A 19269-nucleotide genomic window follows, 5' to 3' on the forward strand; every position below is an offset into this window, starting at 1 on the left:
CTGATGCATATTTCTTACCTCTAATCTGATATGGAGAACATTTTTCATGTGAGTTTGACTATTCTGTATGTGCTTAAGCATTTCTTAGGCCCAGACTTCAGTCTTCATTTACTCTCGTTCTCAGGCATAGCTGTGGCAAAATGGTCCGCAGGCATAAACTGTTTACCAGTTCTTTAGTCAGTAGTGCTATTGAAGTCAATGAGCTGTCCTGGTTTTGGCTGGGATAGAGTTAATTTTCTTCTTAGTAGCTGGTACAGCGCTGTGTTTTGGATTTAGTGTGAGAACACTGTTGACAACACGCTGATGTTTTAGTTGTTGCTAAGTAGCGCTTATCTTAAATTAAGGATTTTTCAGTCTCCCATTCTCTGCCAGCAAGCAGGTGTGCAAGAAGCTGGGAGGGAGCATGGCCAGGACAGCTGACCTGAACTAGCCAAAGGGATATTCCATACCATGGAACGTCATGCCCAGTATATAAACGGGGGGGAGTTGGCCGGGAGGGGCGGATCGCTGCTCGGGCATCGGTCAGCGGGTGGTGAGCAATTGCATTGTGCATCACTTGTCTTTTCTTGGGTCTTATTTCTTTTTTTTTTTTTTGTTATATTCCTCTTCATTACTATTATTATTATTATTATATTATTAATCTTAGTTAGTAGTGTATTTTATTTTACTTTAGTTATTAAACTGTTATCTCAACCCACAAGTTTTACTTCTTTTCCTTGTCCCCACCCCACTGAGAGAGGGGAGGGGGAAGCGGCTGCGTGGTGCTTAGTTGCTGGCTGGGGTTAAACCACGATATGAGCATAAAGTTAATCAAATCAGGACTTTGTTGAATCAAAGGATGCCTTTCTGTAGTACAGGTCAGCTGCATGGCTCCACTGGGCAAACAACAGCCAAATGACCCAATGATCTTAGAACAGCAGACGGTGCAAAACTTGGGCCTGCGCGCAGGTTTGATGGGTCTGGTGGGTGACAAATTAAAATGCCTGCCCATATAGATAGTAATGTATTAATACATATTAAAACACAAAACCACACTCCTTCCCAACATTAATCACTAAAGACAGACGTCAAGTAAAACATGCTTTACATTGAGGCACAGTCTATATGTGGCTGAAAAATCAAGCTGGAGCTGTTCCTGTTCAGGTTTCTGTTTCTGGAAGCAGTCCTGTTTGTGCTCTTCCATAAAGACAGTGAAGGTATTGCATGCCTGAATAAGGAATATTGGCTTACATTTGTTTTACCTATTTAAGGTTCTCTTATGTAGCTCTTACTTCCTTGCAGCATGTATCTCTGAAGAACAAAATAATTGCCTACAAGTCTCACTCTAAAGACGTAAAGGTTTTACTACATTTTCTTCTAGGTTTGTACAGCAAATGCCGTCACATACATCCTAGCCTAACTATTCTCTGAGTTTTAGCAACATGATACATGGCCTCCAAAAAAAACTTATAAGTGATTCCAAGTTTAAGGCAGCGTAGTTAAAACTAACATGACGTTAAGAAAGAATTATCTCTATATACTGTAAGATTAGGCTTTCCTACATAAAGAGAAATACATGAGCAATACATTTTTTTATTGTTCCTCCTGCAGATGCATTTTCTGGAAAGTGACTTTGTGTGGGAGGAGGAAATATAGATTATCTGTACTTGATGACAACACATTCTGTCAATATATCTGTATAATCTCTGTAAAGATTTTAACTGAAAATCATTGCAATGTACAGAACCAGTCAGTTTATATTACATGTGTAATGTTTAATTTTAAATTGTGTTGCCTGACTAATGTATGCTTACCTAGTGAAAAAGAATATTGGGCTGCATTATTAATACTCATAAAAAGATCTATATTTTGATACATATTTTAGAATTCTCTGCCTAATGGCCTTTAATGTAGGTATGCACAGTTTTAAAAATAGAAGAGCTCAGCCTGCTATCTTCTACCTATTGTAAATACTTATCAAGTGGTTCATTCAGAATTCAAATAAAGATCTATTGTCTTCTCAGTGCTTGCATAATACTGCTGTACTCCTGATTTAAAAAAGGATGTATTTTTAGGGTTGAACATAGCCTCATGTTTTTATAAAGTGTTAAGTTGGGAATTGTTTAATTGGGGTCTGAAGCATTTAATCACTTCAAAGGTCAGAGTGTGGCAGGTGAGTACTGTTCCCAGGGTGTAATCGCACGAGCACTTGTAGCAGTAATGCTGGCTTCAGCTTCCTCTGCTCTTCGTTCCTGTCCCCACGCACCCGCTCAGCTCCACAGGTGAAGCTCTTTGTGAAGCTGCAGTGAGCTAGCTCCAGGAATAGGCCTGGCTTGGAAATGCAGTCTGTCCAAAATGGAGCCTGTTCTTCATGCTGCCCTGCAAAGAGTTGTCCCAGAAGAGCTGGGGGATGCAACAGGGATATATGGTAGGATGCAACAGGGGTATATGGTGTACAGCACTGCCAAAAGGATGCTTGTCCGCAGCTTATCAACCGAACGGACCACCGTTCCGCCCACTGTGCTGCCCGTCGCTGGGCCAGCAGTCAGACCACAATGATAATTTGTGAAACCATGCAGTGTTAACCATCTCACTTAAATGATCCAGATTAAAATTATCCTCCTTTTTTTTTTTTTTCTTTTTTTTCCTCTGGAGTCAGCTGATCAGAAGGGCCTCACAAAGCATTAGTGACTCTGCTGAGAGAATGGCAAACTAATATGGGAGTGAGTGGTCAGCAGAGGAGAGTAGAGGGATGAGACTCTGTTAAACTTGCTTTTCCACTGCAGAACCACTGCTTGAATGTGCAGCTTGGGTTGCATTTATTTTCTTTATGTGAAAAAAACAGTTTGCTCAGACCTCAGAACAAACCCCAGCAGAGGTGGATGACTACGGATACGTCAGAGAAATGAGGTGAAAGCAGCTCTGGTTGCAATGGTTAAGCAGTTTTAGATTTTCATGAATGCTTTCATCTGTGAAGGGCAGATATGCTAGAGATGTTTCATTAGTATATGGGTGACCTCTAGTTTGCTATTTTTGGTGCCCTATTTTTGGTGCTGGCTGTGTACCATAATTTATAGGCTATAACAGCATCTGAGAACAAATTAAATGTAAGAGGCATGTTCATGAAATGAATGTTAAGATACTCGCTGTTGCACTTCAAACTTCATTTTAATTTTACTGAATTTTAAATTAGAACATATTTTTTAAAAGCGTTGGAATTTGGAAAAAAAAAAATCATTATCAGCTTATCTTCACTGAGTTTATTTTAAGGAAAAAAGAAGCAAACATACCAGAAAGTGGATGAACTACCAGGTACTAATGGAACTCAGATATACAAAATAAGTACATGCTGAAAAGACAAAAGAAATAACAAATAAATACAATGCCGACAAAACTAGGGCAAGGGGCGAGGTGAATGCCAAATCCAACCTCTGTGATTAAATTAGGCCACCCTCCTCCTAAGGATCATTGTGAACCAGCCAGATGACATATTTGGCTCTGGCATGCTCCGGAGTTATCAGGACAGGGGGAGGGAAGAGGAAGCAGATTCGGTAGAGAAAGGAGATAAAATCTTAAACTGTGCCCAGACTCTCTTCCTAGCTATGGACCAAACCGTGCCCAAATTCTTTCTCTGAACCTCTAAAGCTTGTTCCCAGGTGCAAACCTCCTGTCTGATAACTGCTCTGAGCATGCAGAAACTGCGTCAGAACTGGTCAGAGACCACCCAGACAACCGCTGCACATCTTTTGTTCATCTTTGACATTCCCAGACCATTAAATATTCAGTGAATGTAAGTCACATTCTTTAAAACAAGTTAAAATAGCAAGTGCAGGTCACAACCTCATACTGCCTTGTATCAATATATACCAGTTAGGTGTAATACTATTCTGAAGATGCCTCAGAAATGGAAGCCTTTTGAGGTGTATGTATGAGAAAGCAAAACAGATGTGCACAATTCACTTGATTTTTTCCTAAGAGAAGTTATGACATGAAAAATTGCCACCTCTTGCACCTGAAAGCCGTTGGACAAATTCATCCTAAGTGTAATTTAATTGATTGTGGTACACTGCAGTTCAATCAACTGCAATAAAGTTAATTGAACCTCTCCTAAGAAATGTGACTTAAACCAAATGATTCAAAATAGTAACAGGTACTGATTAATGGAGACAATTATTTTTAATAGGAATGGGTCCAAGTAATTGAGTGATGTTTAAATGTTCTGTATAAGGTAGTCTTATGAGGACAGTGGTTACTTTCAACAGCTTTCAGATTAGATACAGGTATGCAAAATGCAAAATTTTAGATTAAAATACTAGTTTAACTTGGTTCCACCTTTTAAACCATGGCATGGGTAAGAGATAAACAGCAACCTTCAGCTCTGCTGCTTTTCTATAGTGTGTGCTTTCAACTTCGACCCCAAACTTAACCATTGAGTTCTGTACAGAAACAATGCTGCTGTTTGTGTTACTTGGCAATGTTTTTAGTGGGACAAAATAAGATGTTATTGAGAAACCATTTTGATACATTATTCCATTGCTTATTTGTTCTAGTAAGGCTGGGTTATTATTGAACTCCCTTAATTAAAGTAAGCTGGGGATAAGGGAAGTTCCATTAAAATAGCCAGTTGTGTTTTCTTGTTATGCTGTGTTTGTGTGCATATACATGTACATGGTCACTTGAGCAAAATTCCCAGCTTGAATCTTGTGGAAAAAGGTCAGGGCTTTTACAGTTTTTAATCAACATTAGGATCAAATATTTTGTTGCTGAACTTAAAGTCCCAAACATTTTCCACTGGCTGTAAGTAACTCTCTCAGATACTCAAAAATGTCTATGCTCCAGGTCAACGACTGTGAGGAAGGGGCTAGTGCATACACACCCCACTTGCATCTAGTAGGTTATGAGAAGAAAATAAGTTGTGCGTTTCCCTTGAGAGAGGTCAGACACTGACATGGGTGCAGTGTAGGCTAGGTGAAATACAGGTGAACATATGACCATCTTCATAAGCTAGCTTGACTGAAGTTAGACACATTAAAAAAAAAACCAACCAACTGGCTTTGAAGTGCTGGACAGCTGTTGTGCTCCATTCGGGTTTTAGACTTTTTGTCGTAATAGGTTATTAAATGCTTGTTTAGCCGAGACAGGACATTACTCCCACCTGATATATTTGTAGAATGCATGGAGAGCAGTGGGGAAAATAGCTATTTAGGCTATTGGCAGTTTAGCATGGGAAAAAAGGATTAATATAAACTAGTCACACCTAGGATGGAAATTAGAAAAAAAAGGTTCTTTTCAGAGATTCTGGGCCTAACAGGAATAACAGGGACAAGAAATCTAAGAAGTTCCAAGATGGAGCTTGGCTAAATGTTAAGAAACAAATTATGTGATGCAGTTGCCATGACAACAAAGGAGTCTGGAGTTTATGATCTGAGATGCCTCTTCATTCCAATGCTTCTATCAGAAATAGATGTTCCTAAGCGCAGCTGAAGATTTGCAGTACTGGTGCTACTCAAGGGGATGAAGAGATGCAGGCTAAAGCCTTCCTCAACAGCGTGGCTCAGCTATCTCTAGGCAGAGACCAGATTCATGCTGCCGTTCAGAAGATGACAGTTTTGCCACTGCTACATCTATTGAAGGAAAAGTCTGCCGCCTGGCTGGAGCAGCCCTGCAGATCCTGGGTTTCCCCAGAGAGACTGCGCTTCAGCCTGTCCTACTGCCCTTGCTGGGAGCAAGCACCAGGCAGTACGCCTTCCCTTGCCATGGGAGCTGCAAGAGAAAAGGCACAATATTCCCCCCTATGCAAATAGGGGGGAGTGTGGTGACAGGATGAAATATAAAACCTCAAGACATAGTGTCTCCACAGGGTGTTTTCCTTTAGATATCTTATATCTTGTTTGTTTACCCTAATATATGAGCTTATGCAAAGAAATTTGTACTGTGGCAATGCTACTAATGATTTTGATACTTTTCCTGTAATTCATATGTATCTCTTTTTCTGAAAAGCTGTAGGTACTTCCTTATGATATTTCTTCTTTTGAAGAAACCCTGTAGAATCACAGAATTGTTGAGGTGGGAGGTCACTTCTGGTGATCACCTAGTCCAATTCTCTGCTCACTGGCTTCATCTTCTTTACAGCCTCCCATGCATTAAGGCCACCAATCCAGGCAAATCTATGAGCAAGTGGATTACTATTAAAAATTTACTAATGCAGGATTTCAGCTGGAGTTTCCGCATGCTTGTATCCCTGGTTCGGTGAAGCTTTTTTTTTTTTTTTTTTTTTTCCAACAGTGCCTTTCATGTCAATAGAGTACCTGAAGTCTCTGAAGCATCTTTTACACTACATTAGATTAAATGGGGTATGGTCAAATACTAATAACAATCAGAGATGATTGTGTTGGAGATCAGAATGTAAACTAACTTCCTATTTGTATTAGTAAGTTTTCAGGAATTTTCCAGAGACTGTTCAAAGCCTGTTTCAGGACCTGTTCAAATAAATGAATAGTTGAGGCCCAGTGGACTGAAGCCATCTGCTTTTGTCTGTTTAAGCTTGTGTGGTACGTTGTGAATAGTTGGGTTTACAGGTACAAATTCATAAATTAATTTCCATTATGGGACTCATTTATATGTTATATTATTGCTTTCTAGTTTAATCTAAGACACAGATTAAACTCATCTGCCAGCTTTTTGAGATAACGAATCTTGACATTGTTAGTGGTTAAATGCATTTTATGAGTACATAAAATATCATATTAATCTAAAACATCTTTTGGATTTGGACCTTTTTGACTTGCTTCCTCATTTCGATCTCCAAACTCTTTCAGCAACCTTTCTAGGTGGACTGTCTACTTCGTGCTGTTCTCGAGCCTGTTGATAATGCTGGATTACAACAGAAGGCAAGCACTGGTGAAAGCATTCAGTATTTAGAATGAATTTAGGGGTTTTAACATAAAGCAAATAATAGGATTTTTGACACTAAATATACTTGTAGAGTGCAAATTTTGGATGTGGTCTAAGTTTGTGCTAAATACTGCTCCAGCCCATGACAAAGAGTTTAAGGCCAGCACAACCACAGACACCATGACCAGTTGCTGGGTTTCAGTGAATGAACCAGTCTTGCAGCTGACCCCTGGGTTAGCACTGCGGATATAACGAGGGAATGAATAACTTTCCAGAGATTGTCTAGGTCACTGTGTCTTTCACATTTTAATCTACCGAATAAGAATACTTCACAGATGGGAAATTCATACTGGTTTGTGACAAGCTTAGGCAGTGTTATGTGCACAACCGTGTAGTTACTTGAAATGCAAAAGTATGATTTGAGCCTACAAAATTACTTGTGTGCTATTTATTGTGCTGGTACAAACTGTGATTGGGTTAGTGTGTGTTAAGTATTTGCAAAAAATGGTGGATTTTTAAAAAGTGTGTAGGCAGGGGTTTGTAAGTGTGTGTAACAGGTTTGGGTTTTTGTTGTTTTTTCAAGTAGTTCAATGGATAGGAAGAGCTTCTGAGAAGCTTATTTTGACAGAACGTGTGTTCTTAACTGCAAGGTGAATTCATCCGCCATGGCACCAATGGCCATTCTAAGCAGAATGATTGAGTTTTGTCTGCTTAATTACTGTTGAAAATGATTGACTACATTTTCCACTGAGAGAATGTTTAGATAATGGAAGGATTAGGATGATGCATTGAAGAAATGAAGATTTTTTTTTTTATTAATAGAACAAACTCTGCAAAGGTCTCTTTCTCTGGTAGTGTTTTTTCTTTTGCACCTTCCTACGGGAAGGCTGCTCTGGTGAATATGTTCCAGCTCATGCATCTGCTATCCTACAATGTGCAGGTTATTTTATTTTATTTTATTTTATTTTATTTTTCAACCCCTTGCATAGTTATACATTTCAGAAAAAAATGCTTTTATGCAGCCTGTCCCAATATCCATAAAATCTACCCCAGAATCTCTAGGACACTCATTAACACACTTTTTTCAAAAAAATCCATGTTTTTAAATAATAGCATTTGTTCTTTCCTGTCCTAAATCTGCCCATGTAAGTAAACTAAATGCATGTATTTACACAGTGAAGAGTCTGTTTGCAATCAAATATTGGCTGGTGGTGGGGTGTGGCAAAAGAAGGGGGACCCACCCAACTGTATCTTCAGTGGGGAATATGTACTATAAAGAATAATACACTCTTTCATTTTCTTTAAGATATGGAAGTACACATTTATTTTGGGGGGTGGAGGGGTAAGTTTAATCTTCAGGAAACAAATTTCAAGGTAATTCTATCTCTAACTTTGCTTCTAAAGCAAATACCAGCTGCCCTGTAGGCAGTATAGTGATCATTTAGTAGTGCGCAAATGTAATTATACATGAAACAACCAATTTACAATTTTCTATGCCTCTCAGCAGCATCTGTGTGGCTACACTGACTTGCATCTCGCTGTAGTCCTCTCTCTTACTGCATCATATTTAAGCTCTTTACTGCCTTTGAGATTACCTAAAATGTCTTTGTAAAGATAGGCCAGGAGAGAAGATACCTGTTTCCTCTCCTTTGTGCTCTTAGCAATCATCTCATGTTAAACATTGCTTCTGCCTTCCTCATTTGCTCCTGGCTTCATGCCTTCCGTTACGGTACCCTTTCCAGCTAGAGTACATCTCTTGAAATCACCCATCAGATGACTTTACTGTCTTCCATTCATATTCACTGTAAACCAATTTCTACTGTATCCTATCCTTTTCTAAACTTCTTTTATTTCATAAGCTGTTGTCATTCTCAATCCTTTGCGCTTGTCTCTGATGTTATCAGGATTATAAGGTTGCCTGAACAGGAGCATCTTTTTCTTTGTAAAGTTCAGGAGAAATTTATTGATGTCATGGGTGTTCATATATCATCTTTTGTATGGAGGGCTCTTTCATGTAGGCAATATTTCACACAGAAAAAAAATCGATTACCTGATTGATATGTTGCTCTTGGAAACCACATCATTACTTATTCTTGAATAAAGTTTCATGATTTTTACTGAGTTTTGTGCGGTTTAGATGTTGCTGTGTATAAATGTGCAGTAAGATAAAGTCGGAGTGGTGGACCTGGATATTAAAGATAGTGAGATTTATGACAGTCAGTTGTCTTTGTCACTGGTTTACTCCATATTTTTGAATCATCTCTTGAGAGAATGGCCACGTTGGAGAGAGGACTCTTCATCGTTGGTGTTCAACGCTCTTTGTGCAAGAGGAATGTCGTTGTTGATCACAGTCTCTGGTTTGGAGCTTTAAGCAGGTGTGAGTCCCGCTCTGAAGCACATTGAATTCAAGTCCCAAAGCACTTTCAATTCACCAAGAGGGTGCTGGAGGGAGCAGCAACGTGTCTGCTGTGGTCGCAGTGGTGGGGGTGGAGAGGAGACACAGCACACTGCTTTTTGTCTTGGAGAACTGAATGTTTCATGCTCAAGTATATTGCATTGCTGTAGAAAGCCATGAAATGACAACTACGTGAATAACTGATTCCACTAGCTAAGAGAAAGTAATGAAACCTCTTAACTATGCAGAGGTGATGGCAAGTATTGTTTGCTTCATATATGAATATTTAGCATCTTAAATGCATCCAGAAGTGTCTGGATTAACCAGCTGTGTGTACCTCCAATTATAGCTGCAAACCGGTCCATCTGTATCTCCTCTAAATACTGACCAACGCACGAGCGTTGCTTTGCTTGTATTTCTTTTGTGTTAGCTGCATTTAGCCGTAAACTAACTAGTAATGGTGCAATCGCTTGGGGCAAAGGCTAGGTAGCTCTGTCTCTCACCTGCTGTCCTTGACTCTGTTCAGTGTCGTTTGATCCTTTTCACCGAGTGGTTCACACAGGGTTATGTTACATGAGGTACATGAAAAACGATGGTATAAGCCATGTGGCTGATAATACTTCAAGACATTGAAATACAATGCCTTGCACACTACTAGCAAATTATTTTATCTGGAAAAATTGTCTACTATGAATTTTTCTCATTTCTGTCTCCAGCTTGCTCTTAAGTTGTAATTTTCCTGCCTTGTAACATTGTACTGCTCTAAAAAAACCTGTATACATTGATTATACAAGGTGGAAAAAGTACTGAGACATATAGTTGAAAAATCTTGATATTCACAAAAGTCTTCTTCCTTTTAAACACTTCAAGAACATTTCATACAGACCCAAAAAGTAAGTTCAGCTTGAGATGGCTCAAGCGTCCAGTTTAGGCTATTTTTTAAAATCATTGGGTCTATAAGATTGTATTATTTTCTAAATTATTTCTCAAATTCTCTCAAAGTGCTCGAGGTAACTTCCATCCCACTGCCCAGTTTTAACCATAATAAAGTATGAATTTCTAGAAGATAAAGTTCTGAGGCTTTTCCTGAGAGTCGGACATGGATAGAGGAGAGTTACTGGAATTGTTGGCTGTCCCAAGGGACAGTTTTCCGTGCGTTTGGCTTGTTGGATGACTGGTTGCCATTGATGTAGCATGGAACCAGCCACAGCACATATCTATTTCTATTATCTGTTTTCACCTATTTATGAAGGACATGGGAAAGCAAGTTCTGTGCAGGAAAGTTTTGGGGAAGAGTCAAAGGAAAAGAAGAACGGAAGGTTTTGCAGTGAAAGATTACAGAAAATATACTGAAAGGTTGGGTTGAAGAAGAGGGAGAGACACAAATTTGTGCCTGCAAACCAGCTTTGCTAGTTTGACTGTTTATAGAACATCCTTCTAAACACTTTGCCACTAAAAGCAAAAATATTTTTTAATGTCTCAAAGAAAGCGATCACATTTAATACCAAGTACACATGCGATTATTAAATTAATTGGTGCAGCTGAAATATGTATCTATTTTACTGATTATAATAATTTACCTTCTTTAACTTGTTTACAAAGCCTAGATGAGACGCAGTAGCCATCTCCCCACTGCCAAAGCTTGAAGTGGAAACAGAGAGACAGTCTCATCAAATTATTCACACCTGAAAAAGTTTTGCTGAATAGTATCAAACGAAAACTGTCAAACAAACCTGCTAGAACTCTGGTGTCTTACTGTTTAATGACCAATTCTAGTCATTTGGCTTGTATGTAAAATATTGAAGAAGGTTAAAAGAAATAGAGAATCTGTCACTGAAATCCTCGTTCCTTGTAAGCTATTGACAATTCCGATGTTATTGCTTTGTAATCATGCTACAGTTTTACCCACTGAGGTGCTAAAGATAGTGAAGATGAGGTACTGCTCTGCTGATTTCATGATTCTTTTGTTATCAAGTATTTCTGTAAACTCTTTGAGTTAAATAATCTTCAGATCTCCTATCAATATTTTTATTTTTTCAATATAAATCTTTTTGGTACCAGCTTTTGTAACTGTGCCTTTTAAACAAAGCTGCTATAAACAGTCATTTACAGGTTCTGTTTCTGAGGCAGCTTTAAAAAATGTGTCGTATATATTTGCTCTTGCTCTAAATGTTAAATATCATTGCACATAACGATGCGAACAGATGGTATGCTGCATAAGCTGTTTATCATTTTACACATTTATCACTTTACACTAGTGAAGTGTACATGTGTTTGATTAATATTAACTTTTGGTTTATTTGGAGGTCTCTATTTTTTGACAGCATTAGGGGTTATATTGTAATCCATACTGGCTTCCAACCTTAAAATTTAATTCCGGTAAAGATAGAGTAGATGCATTTTGTAGTTCTTAATTACATGAACTTTTTCACTGTGGAAAAGAATCACCTGGTTGAGGTTTTAATACGAGAAGGAATTCGGAAGTAAATGGATAACTCGGTTTGCTAAAATGTTTTAGACAGATTAAATTTAGATGCCATTGGTCTGGCTAAATAAATGCCATATCTTGGAATTAAATACCAGATGCTAAGAAGGTGTAAAATAAAAACAGCAACAGTCCTATTCACATCAATATTCTTTTATATCCTCCACCTACAGAATGAGAGAACTTCATATTTGCCTGCTCAACAGGTCTGGATGTTCAGCATGTGTTTCACCTATGTCACTGTATATGAAACTAAAAAAGTGTCTCAAAAAGCACCTCAAGCTTATAGACATAGCACATGGACCATAGTTTGAGACTTCTGACTGCAGCATTGTATTATAAATATGGTTTACCAAGATGTTATTTCATCATAATGCATTTTGTCTCAGTAAAGCCTGAAGGCAAGATTTTCCTTTGATACAATGGATGGAAAAACGATTTCAAGTTGGAGTGGGTCTGCTTGTGCTTGTTGTTCTGCTAAATGGCAATAATATTTAATGAGTGATTTTGCTCTAAACTGTAAATTCTTTAGAGTGTGAGATGCTCAGCCTGTCAGAATAAATAGAAGAGGCTAAAAACACTTACTTTGAAAATGACTGTTCATTTTGGAAGGCACTGAGTGATCTCAGTGAAATATAACTGAGTCAGTTGAATTTTGGATAGAGATCAACTTCCCAGCATGTATTCTGGCAGCATCTCTTCTTCACTGATTCCATTCCCCAATATCTTTTATGTTCAAATAACACATGCAGCACTTCAGTTTTATATGCTGCTATCATTCAGATTTCAGATAACTTTCCATGACTTCTTACAGATTGAATGAATAAATAAATAACTTTTATCCATGCTTATTTACGGTTTTTATGCCTATGCTTTCTTCTCTGTCTATTAATTAATATTATGGAAAGACATATACAGCAAAAATGATGGTGTAGCACTAGGGATTACCCAGAGAGTATACATTTTAAAGTTTAATGTTGCAGTGCAGTTTAAAGTTTAATTGGCATGACCACAATAGCTGGTCAGGACTTCATATAGTTAACTCATCTTTTTCCATGAAGACTCTTTTGAACTGCTATGGCCCTGTTGCCTTTGCTTCCAGGACATTAGATCCTTCCAGAAACTTGCAGAAGGAAAATGCTGGGAAATGAGGAGAGTGCATATAATAGAAGAATGTCTCTTGAACATGAGAGTTTACTTCAGGAGTGAGAATCTTTGCTCCTGGATGATCTGAAAAGAAAAGCTTCTTAATATCTCATTCATTGTGTTGGAAAGCACAAAATGCACATAAATGTTTGTGAATAACGGTCATGAAAAATGACTATCATTTCAGAAAATATTTTTAGTGTATGAAATGCAGAGTTGTAGCACACTAATTGTTGGAAATAAAATTTGTAAAGGGAAAGATTTGGTTGAACTCATTGCCTTTTTTTTTTTAAACTGGTGATTATGAGGAAATCAGTTGCATATTTCATTAAGAGCTAGCTTTGTTTTCCTGTTATCATGTCAGCTATACACTGTTTCTCAAATATGTATTTTTATTAAAAGACAGTAATTAGAAATTCTGTATCTTACTGTTCTTTCCACCTTCTGTTTTTAAAACCGAAAGAAGAGAAGTTTTCTGCATTTTGATCTGAAAGACTATTTTCTTTCTTTGCAGGTTAATAATGAGAATGTAGTGAAAGTTGGCCACAGGCAAGTGGTGAACATGATTCGACAAGGGGGCAATCACCTAGTTCTTAAGGTTGTCACAGTAACCAGGAATCTTGATCCAGATGACACAGCTAGAAAGAAAGGTACATTTTTCTCTTTTCCTAATGGAGTCCTTTTGGTCTTGCTCCACAGAAAACAGAGTATGGACGCAAAATTACTGTTTTATAAATTCTGATTTATAGACTTCACTTTTAAAATTTGAAATACCCTTCTGTTATTTAATTTAGAGTAATATAATTCTGTTGACTTATGCATTAATATGTGACAAAAAGGGTAATATTCTCTTGTCATGCTTGCCATGAAATTTCATCTTTATGGATCTTTATACATTTATATGTTTGAAGATCTTGTAGTAAAATTTCTTGCAGTAGTGGGAGAGAAAAAGCACAAAGAACGCATTATCTTTTATTAATTCCAAACGTGCTTGAGGTGAGGTTAGTTTGACTCCTCTTGAAATCATTGAGAACTTACAATTTTGCAAAACATGTATTTTAGAAAGGACCTCTGTGAGAATAAGAAAAGTACGCAATATGTTTAGACTGAAGTTCTGATAGAAAGAAAGTACATTTTAATGGGAAAATTCCTCTAGATGAATTCAAAGTAGAGGGGTTTGTTCCAGCCAGGGAAAATCCCTCCTCTTCCCATAAGTAGAAAAACGCACAGCTGCTTTTTCTGCCACTTGGCTGCTAGCAAGAAAGCTACTCCGAGAGAGGTTAGTATAGCATCATGTGCCACAAAGACTTTGGGAAAGAATTGTCTGGGTACAAACAGGACAAGTTTTTTTCCAGCCGGTGCGGGGGGAAAGGCGTTATATTAATTTTAATGGAGATTATGGGTTAACCTGTAACATAAGATTGGGCTACTCCCTTAAGAATTTCAATGTGTTTCCCACCCACCCAAAAAACCACCACCAAAACTTCGCCAAAAAAAAAAGGATTTTGCACTATTATTTCCTTCACCTTAGATACCCCTGCATTTGCTCAGGTGACAGCTACTCTGGGAAGTCATTAGGCCCTCATAATTATCATTAAGCAGAAAAGATTGCTGCTGCTAACTAGGGTTGAATACAGCAGCATCACATTTTTTAAAATTCCTGTTCCTCCCACCAGTTTCTTGAATTGTCACTCACAGCCGCCTGGCTCTTCAACACAAGAGCAGGCTAGAAGCTGGCACCCGAGGGCTCCCTCTTGTCCATGAGTAAAACTTTCTGCTTATTAAAAAAAAAAAAAAAAAAAGCACCTTGTGGGGGAAAAAAAGGCTATATTAAAGTAAATCATGTCCAAACATGGTCCTGCATTATTTTTAGCTTGATAGAATTACTATTCACACATTTTAAACAAACTTTCACCTCTGCCTTTTGGGATGTGTCATATTGGCCTTAAATAAAAGTGCTGTTGTATACAACCCAAAGGGAAGTTGCTTCTATACAAACAAACCCAGCTCTTTGTCATCTTTCCAAAGCCTTCTATTGATAATGTGTCATTTGCCAAAAACTTTCACTTTTGAATCTTGTCCCTTTTTGATGCAAGTTGGTAGCCTTTCTTGTTACCTGGCAATTGCTATTGTACCTTGGGAATTGTGTGGAAGGATTTTCTTGCCGTCAGTCTCCTTTATGGTGAGGCCAGTGTCGGATACCCAGCCTCATTTAACAATCCAGTATTTTGTGCAGTTTCCCTCACAGATTTGTTGTCACTTCTCTGGTTGGGCAAGGGCAGACCTCAGCCTGGAGTTGATACGTGCAGTACTTAAGCAGCCTCATGTCTGGCACTGAACCTGAGCTGTATTTTTGCTTTCTCGTGACATACTGTCATTCAACCCTCTGTAAGAAGATGATGGAGCTTAACAGGGAAAGGATGATGCTGACATAGTGGATATAGGTGATACAGGAAGAACGTTGTCTACTTCTTTCCTCCATCACTCTTTCTCGCCCTCAAACTGCTTTGCCACCTCTTGTCAAAACGATGTAGCCTGATGTATAGTATTGACCAAAACACTTAAGAATCCTTAATTTTTCCTGGTGTCCCAGATCCATTTCTGTTTACTGGAAATCTCAACCTTTCCTACCAACATTGGCATACTCTTTTCTGACGTTACGCTCCTTTCTGACCACCAGAAACATTTGTTATCAGGATATTAAAACACATACTGGATTTTAGTTTCTGTGCCAGATGATTGCCTTGATATTTTAAGATCTTATTTATTCTGAGGATCACCTGTTTTCCCTAGTCTCACGGTAACTATGAAGATAAATTTGAATCTTCTTTCTTGTATTTCTCAGATTTAACAGTTTCTTCAAAGATGAAATTAATCTGGCAGAGATTGGCTGGTCTCCACGAGATTTTTAGCTATGTACATTTCTTAGAAGGAGGGGCACAACTGCTGTGAGGCACTTTCTCTAGAAAGTCTTTTTCCTATTGAAAAATGGAAGTGCACAGTTATTTAGCTTTAAATGTTTCTATGTATCCTGTTACATAAAAGCTTGCTGATGTGTCAAACAACCTACACTAAAAGTAGAAACGGTATAGAAATTCAGTACATCAAAAGCATCTCAGGGTTTTTTCCTCCGCATGTATGTATTTATTATTACCTTATTTACTATAGCATATTCTTTTAAATAAATATGAAATTGTGTATGTGAATATAGTTTTTTAGAGACGTGTATTTACTTACACTGTATATCCTTCTGTTTAATGCAAAGCCCCACCACCTCCTAAGAGAGCTCCAACCACTGCACTGACCTTGCGGTCTAAGTCAATGACCTCAGAGCTTGAAGAGCTTGGTAAGAAAGTGTTTTTTGACAAGCATGCTGGCATAATAGAAAAGTAAAAAAAAAATAGTATATATGTTAAATTGAGTAAAAGGAATTGCACTGTGTACAGTATATAGAACAGAAAAGGTTTTAAGAATGCTGCATCTTTGGAGAGTTCAAATATGCATGATTCGCATGAATAATTTTTGTTTAAACTTGTGCCTTTACTGCTACGCAAGAGAATGTTGATACATTTTATGCATCATCAAAGTTTGGCACATCTACTAAAAAGTAATGCCGTATCATATTTTGTTAGCTTTGCTTTCTAAATTTTCAGTTCATCTAATATTGTTTTATTTTAAATTTCTGTGGCCTCTCATTAGTGGATAAAGGTAAGCTGCCAGAAGCTGTTGTTAAAAAGCTGACAGTGTTAAAGCAGCTTCAACTTCAACTTGTTTTCATTAGACTCTGATCTGAAAAAGTGCATATTATGATATCACTTTGACTTCTGTGCATGATATAAACTTAATTCTTCTCACTATTGGTAATAAAAATTATTGAGCATTCAGTCTTTTATTTGATAATCTTAAGAAATGTGATTGTAGATTCCTTTGCTTGATCATCCACATTCTAGATATGCATAATTCTTCGGGAATTTTGATTTATTTTCTAGAAGTGAGGAAGGTAATAGTTCTTTTCTTCCTGGTTTTAATCTGTTAGGTCATTAAAAAGTAGAATTTCTGCAGCTAGAATAATAAATATATTATGAATGGACCATATATACAAAGAGAAAAGCCCAGTGCATATTTATATCTAGCTATTACACTGAACCAGTGTGTTTAGCAAGTGATAATTGGGTATAAAAACAAACCACGTCCCTCATTGCAGAGTAATAGAGTCTATCGTACAGTAAAACCATTTTTCCATGTAACCCTACATTGATTTAAATACTTACATTTTGTAATCATTTTTATTTCTGGCATGGACTCATATGAAGGCCAACTGGAAGGAATCAAAGCCTTGTGGCCACTTTTTTTTCCCTGGAAGTCAATGTTTTCTGGGGCAGATGGACCCCATCCATCCTCTAGTGAGTCAAGTCCCATAGCTTCACTGGGAGTTCTTACCAACAAAGGGGTGCTGAAGTGGTTACTGTCTTCTCTATGGTATAACAACCAAATGAAGACCAACACGAAACAGTCTGATTATTTAGCTCTAACAGATCTCAGAAAATTTGATTGTTCTGTGCCAGGAAGTTTAGGAGCTTGACTAAAGATTTCAACAGTTTGTGAATGCTCCATAATTTTTCTTCCAGGATTAAAATGTAAAATATTATTTCTGGAGCCAATTTTTGGGTCTGGGTGTTTTGATTTGTTTTCCTTTCACGGAGCGCTAAGAGGCTGTAAAACTTCGCTGGCTTATCAACAAACTTTCCCAAGGGGACAGAAATACTTAGGCACCATTTTCCCCCTTCATTATCCCCTTCTGCAAATCACTTTCAAACTGAGGATATTCTTCTATTTCTCTTACTTTTCAATCTTACATAGTAGATACTGTTCTTAAAGCAGAGAGAAGCAGCACTCTTTTCTAGGGGAAAATAGCTTATTAATAGTAACATCACCTCTGCAGTGAAGACCATCATATTTTAGCTTTCTCACCCCCCTGTTCAGGGTATAGTACTTACTTGATCAACTATTTGTTCTCATCGGCTGGCAGAAACCACTGCAACTCTTGTGACTAGCAGCCATGGGACGTACTTGAATCTTTGAGCACGTTACCCATCCATATCTTTATCCAGATGGGGCAAATATTACAGTGGCAAGACTTCACTATTCTCAAGAATAGTCCTGAACTATGTTCCAGAAGTGTATGTCCCCTAATAAAGCTGTAGTAATACTAGAGCATGGCAGAAATTTGTCTTCTTCCTAAACAAGACTGTAAATACCAGTTCTGTGATACTCTGAACATTTGCCACCCTAGCAAACAATATGACTACTGTTACGAGTAACATTTGTGGTCTACCTATTTTAATATTTGTCCTGTAAAAGGGCTGTTATCAGAATGAACAACAATTCTTAAATTGCACAACAACCGAACGAGCTTCCAAGGAGAAAATGTTCTCACTATCATCAGTTAAAAGTTGTCTTCTGACATAAAACACAGATTGTATGTGTGTATTTATATATAATTTATATATCTTTATATGTATATGTGTATATATTGGACATCTGTATGAACTATGAGAACACCCACATTTTTATATCCATTAAACTATCTAATGAATAAGCATTTGTTTCATAACATATATGTGCAAACTAAATGGGAAGTATGTATTGATGAACACTGTGGATGTTCTCATGAATATATATGTGTAATCTTTTTTCTGAACTGAAGAAGCTCATGGTCTCAATAATGTCTCGTGGCAAAGAATTCCACAGGCTAATTATGTGCTGTGTACAAATGTATTTCCTTTTTATTGGTTTTAAATGTGATGCCTTTAATTTTATTGAATGTCCCTTGTTATGTAATAGAAGAAAAAGATAAATAGAAATTCCCCATTTGTTTTCTCTTAGAGTATATATTTTTGTAATTTCTCCTAGCTAAGCTAAACAACATCATTTTTTAAAAAAATTTACACATCTTGCAGTCTTTACAGTCACTTCCTTTGCCTGGCTCTGAACTCTACTTATGGTTTTATTGACATGTTTTTAGCTACTCTGTTCTCCATAATACTGAGCAGACTATCTCAGTTGTTCTCTTTCAAATGAGTTAATCCAAAATATGGCAGATGATAGCGTGTGCTAATGATTCCTTTCCACTTCAATCTGCAAAGATTTGAAAGTGCCCTATTATCATAGTTTGAAAGCCCTGCTATCAATAAGTTGCCCCAATTACTGTTTTTAAAAAAGAATTTAGAAAAAAACAATGTACATGTATCCCTAATATCTGCAGGGGAGCAATTTCTTATAGTTAAGGTATAAACCCTGATAAACCGTGCTTTTGCCAAGCTGTTTATCTGCTGTGGTTTGATAGATACATGCATAGTAGAGGCTAGCA

General features: G+C 37.5%; 1 protein-coding gene across 2 annotated transcripts in view; it reads left to right on the plus strand.

Moving 5' to 3' along the window:
• The window catches only part of SHANK2 (SH3 and multiple ankyrin repeat domains 2), a 319025-nt gene that overhangs the window by 265613 nt on the left and 34143 nt on the right, over positions 1–19269 (plus strand). For both annotated transcript variants that reach the window (XM_050897450.1, XM_050897451.1), the window contains 3 exons: positions 13414–13549; positions 16165–16245; positions 16599–16607. In XM_050897450.1, the coding sequence (XP_050753407.1) occupies positions 13414–13549; positions 16165–16245; positions 16599–16607 (226 nt within the window). The remainder of the gene's footprint in view (positions 1–13413; positions 13550–16164; positions 16246–16598; positions 16608–19269) is intronic.

The sequence above is a fragment of the Gymnogyps californianus genome, chromosome 5, assembly GCF_018139145.2.
Source record: "Gymnogyps californianus isolate 813 chromosome 5, ASM1813914v2, whole genome shotgun sequence".
Classification (NCBI taxonomy): domain Eukaryota; kingdom Metazoa; phylum Chordata; class Aves; order Accipitriformes; family Cathartidae; genus Gymnogyps; species Gymnogyps californianus.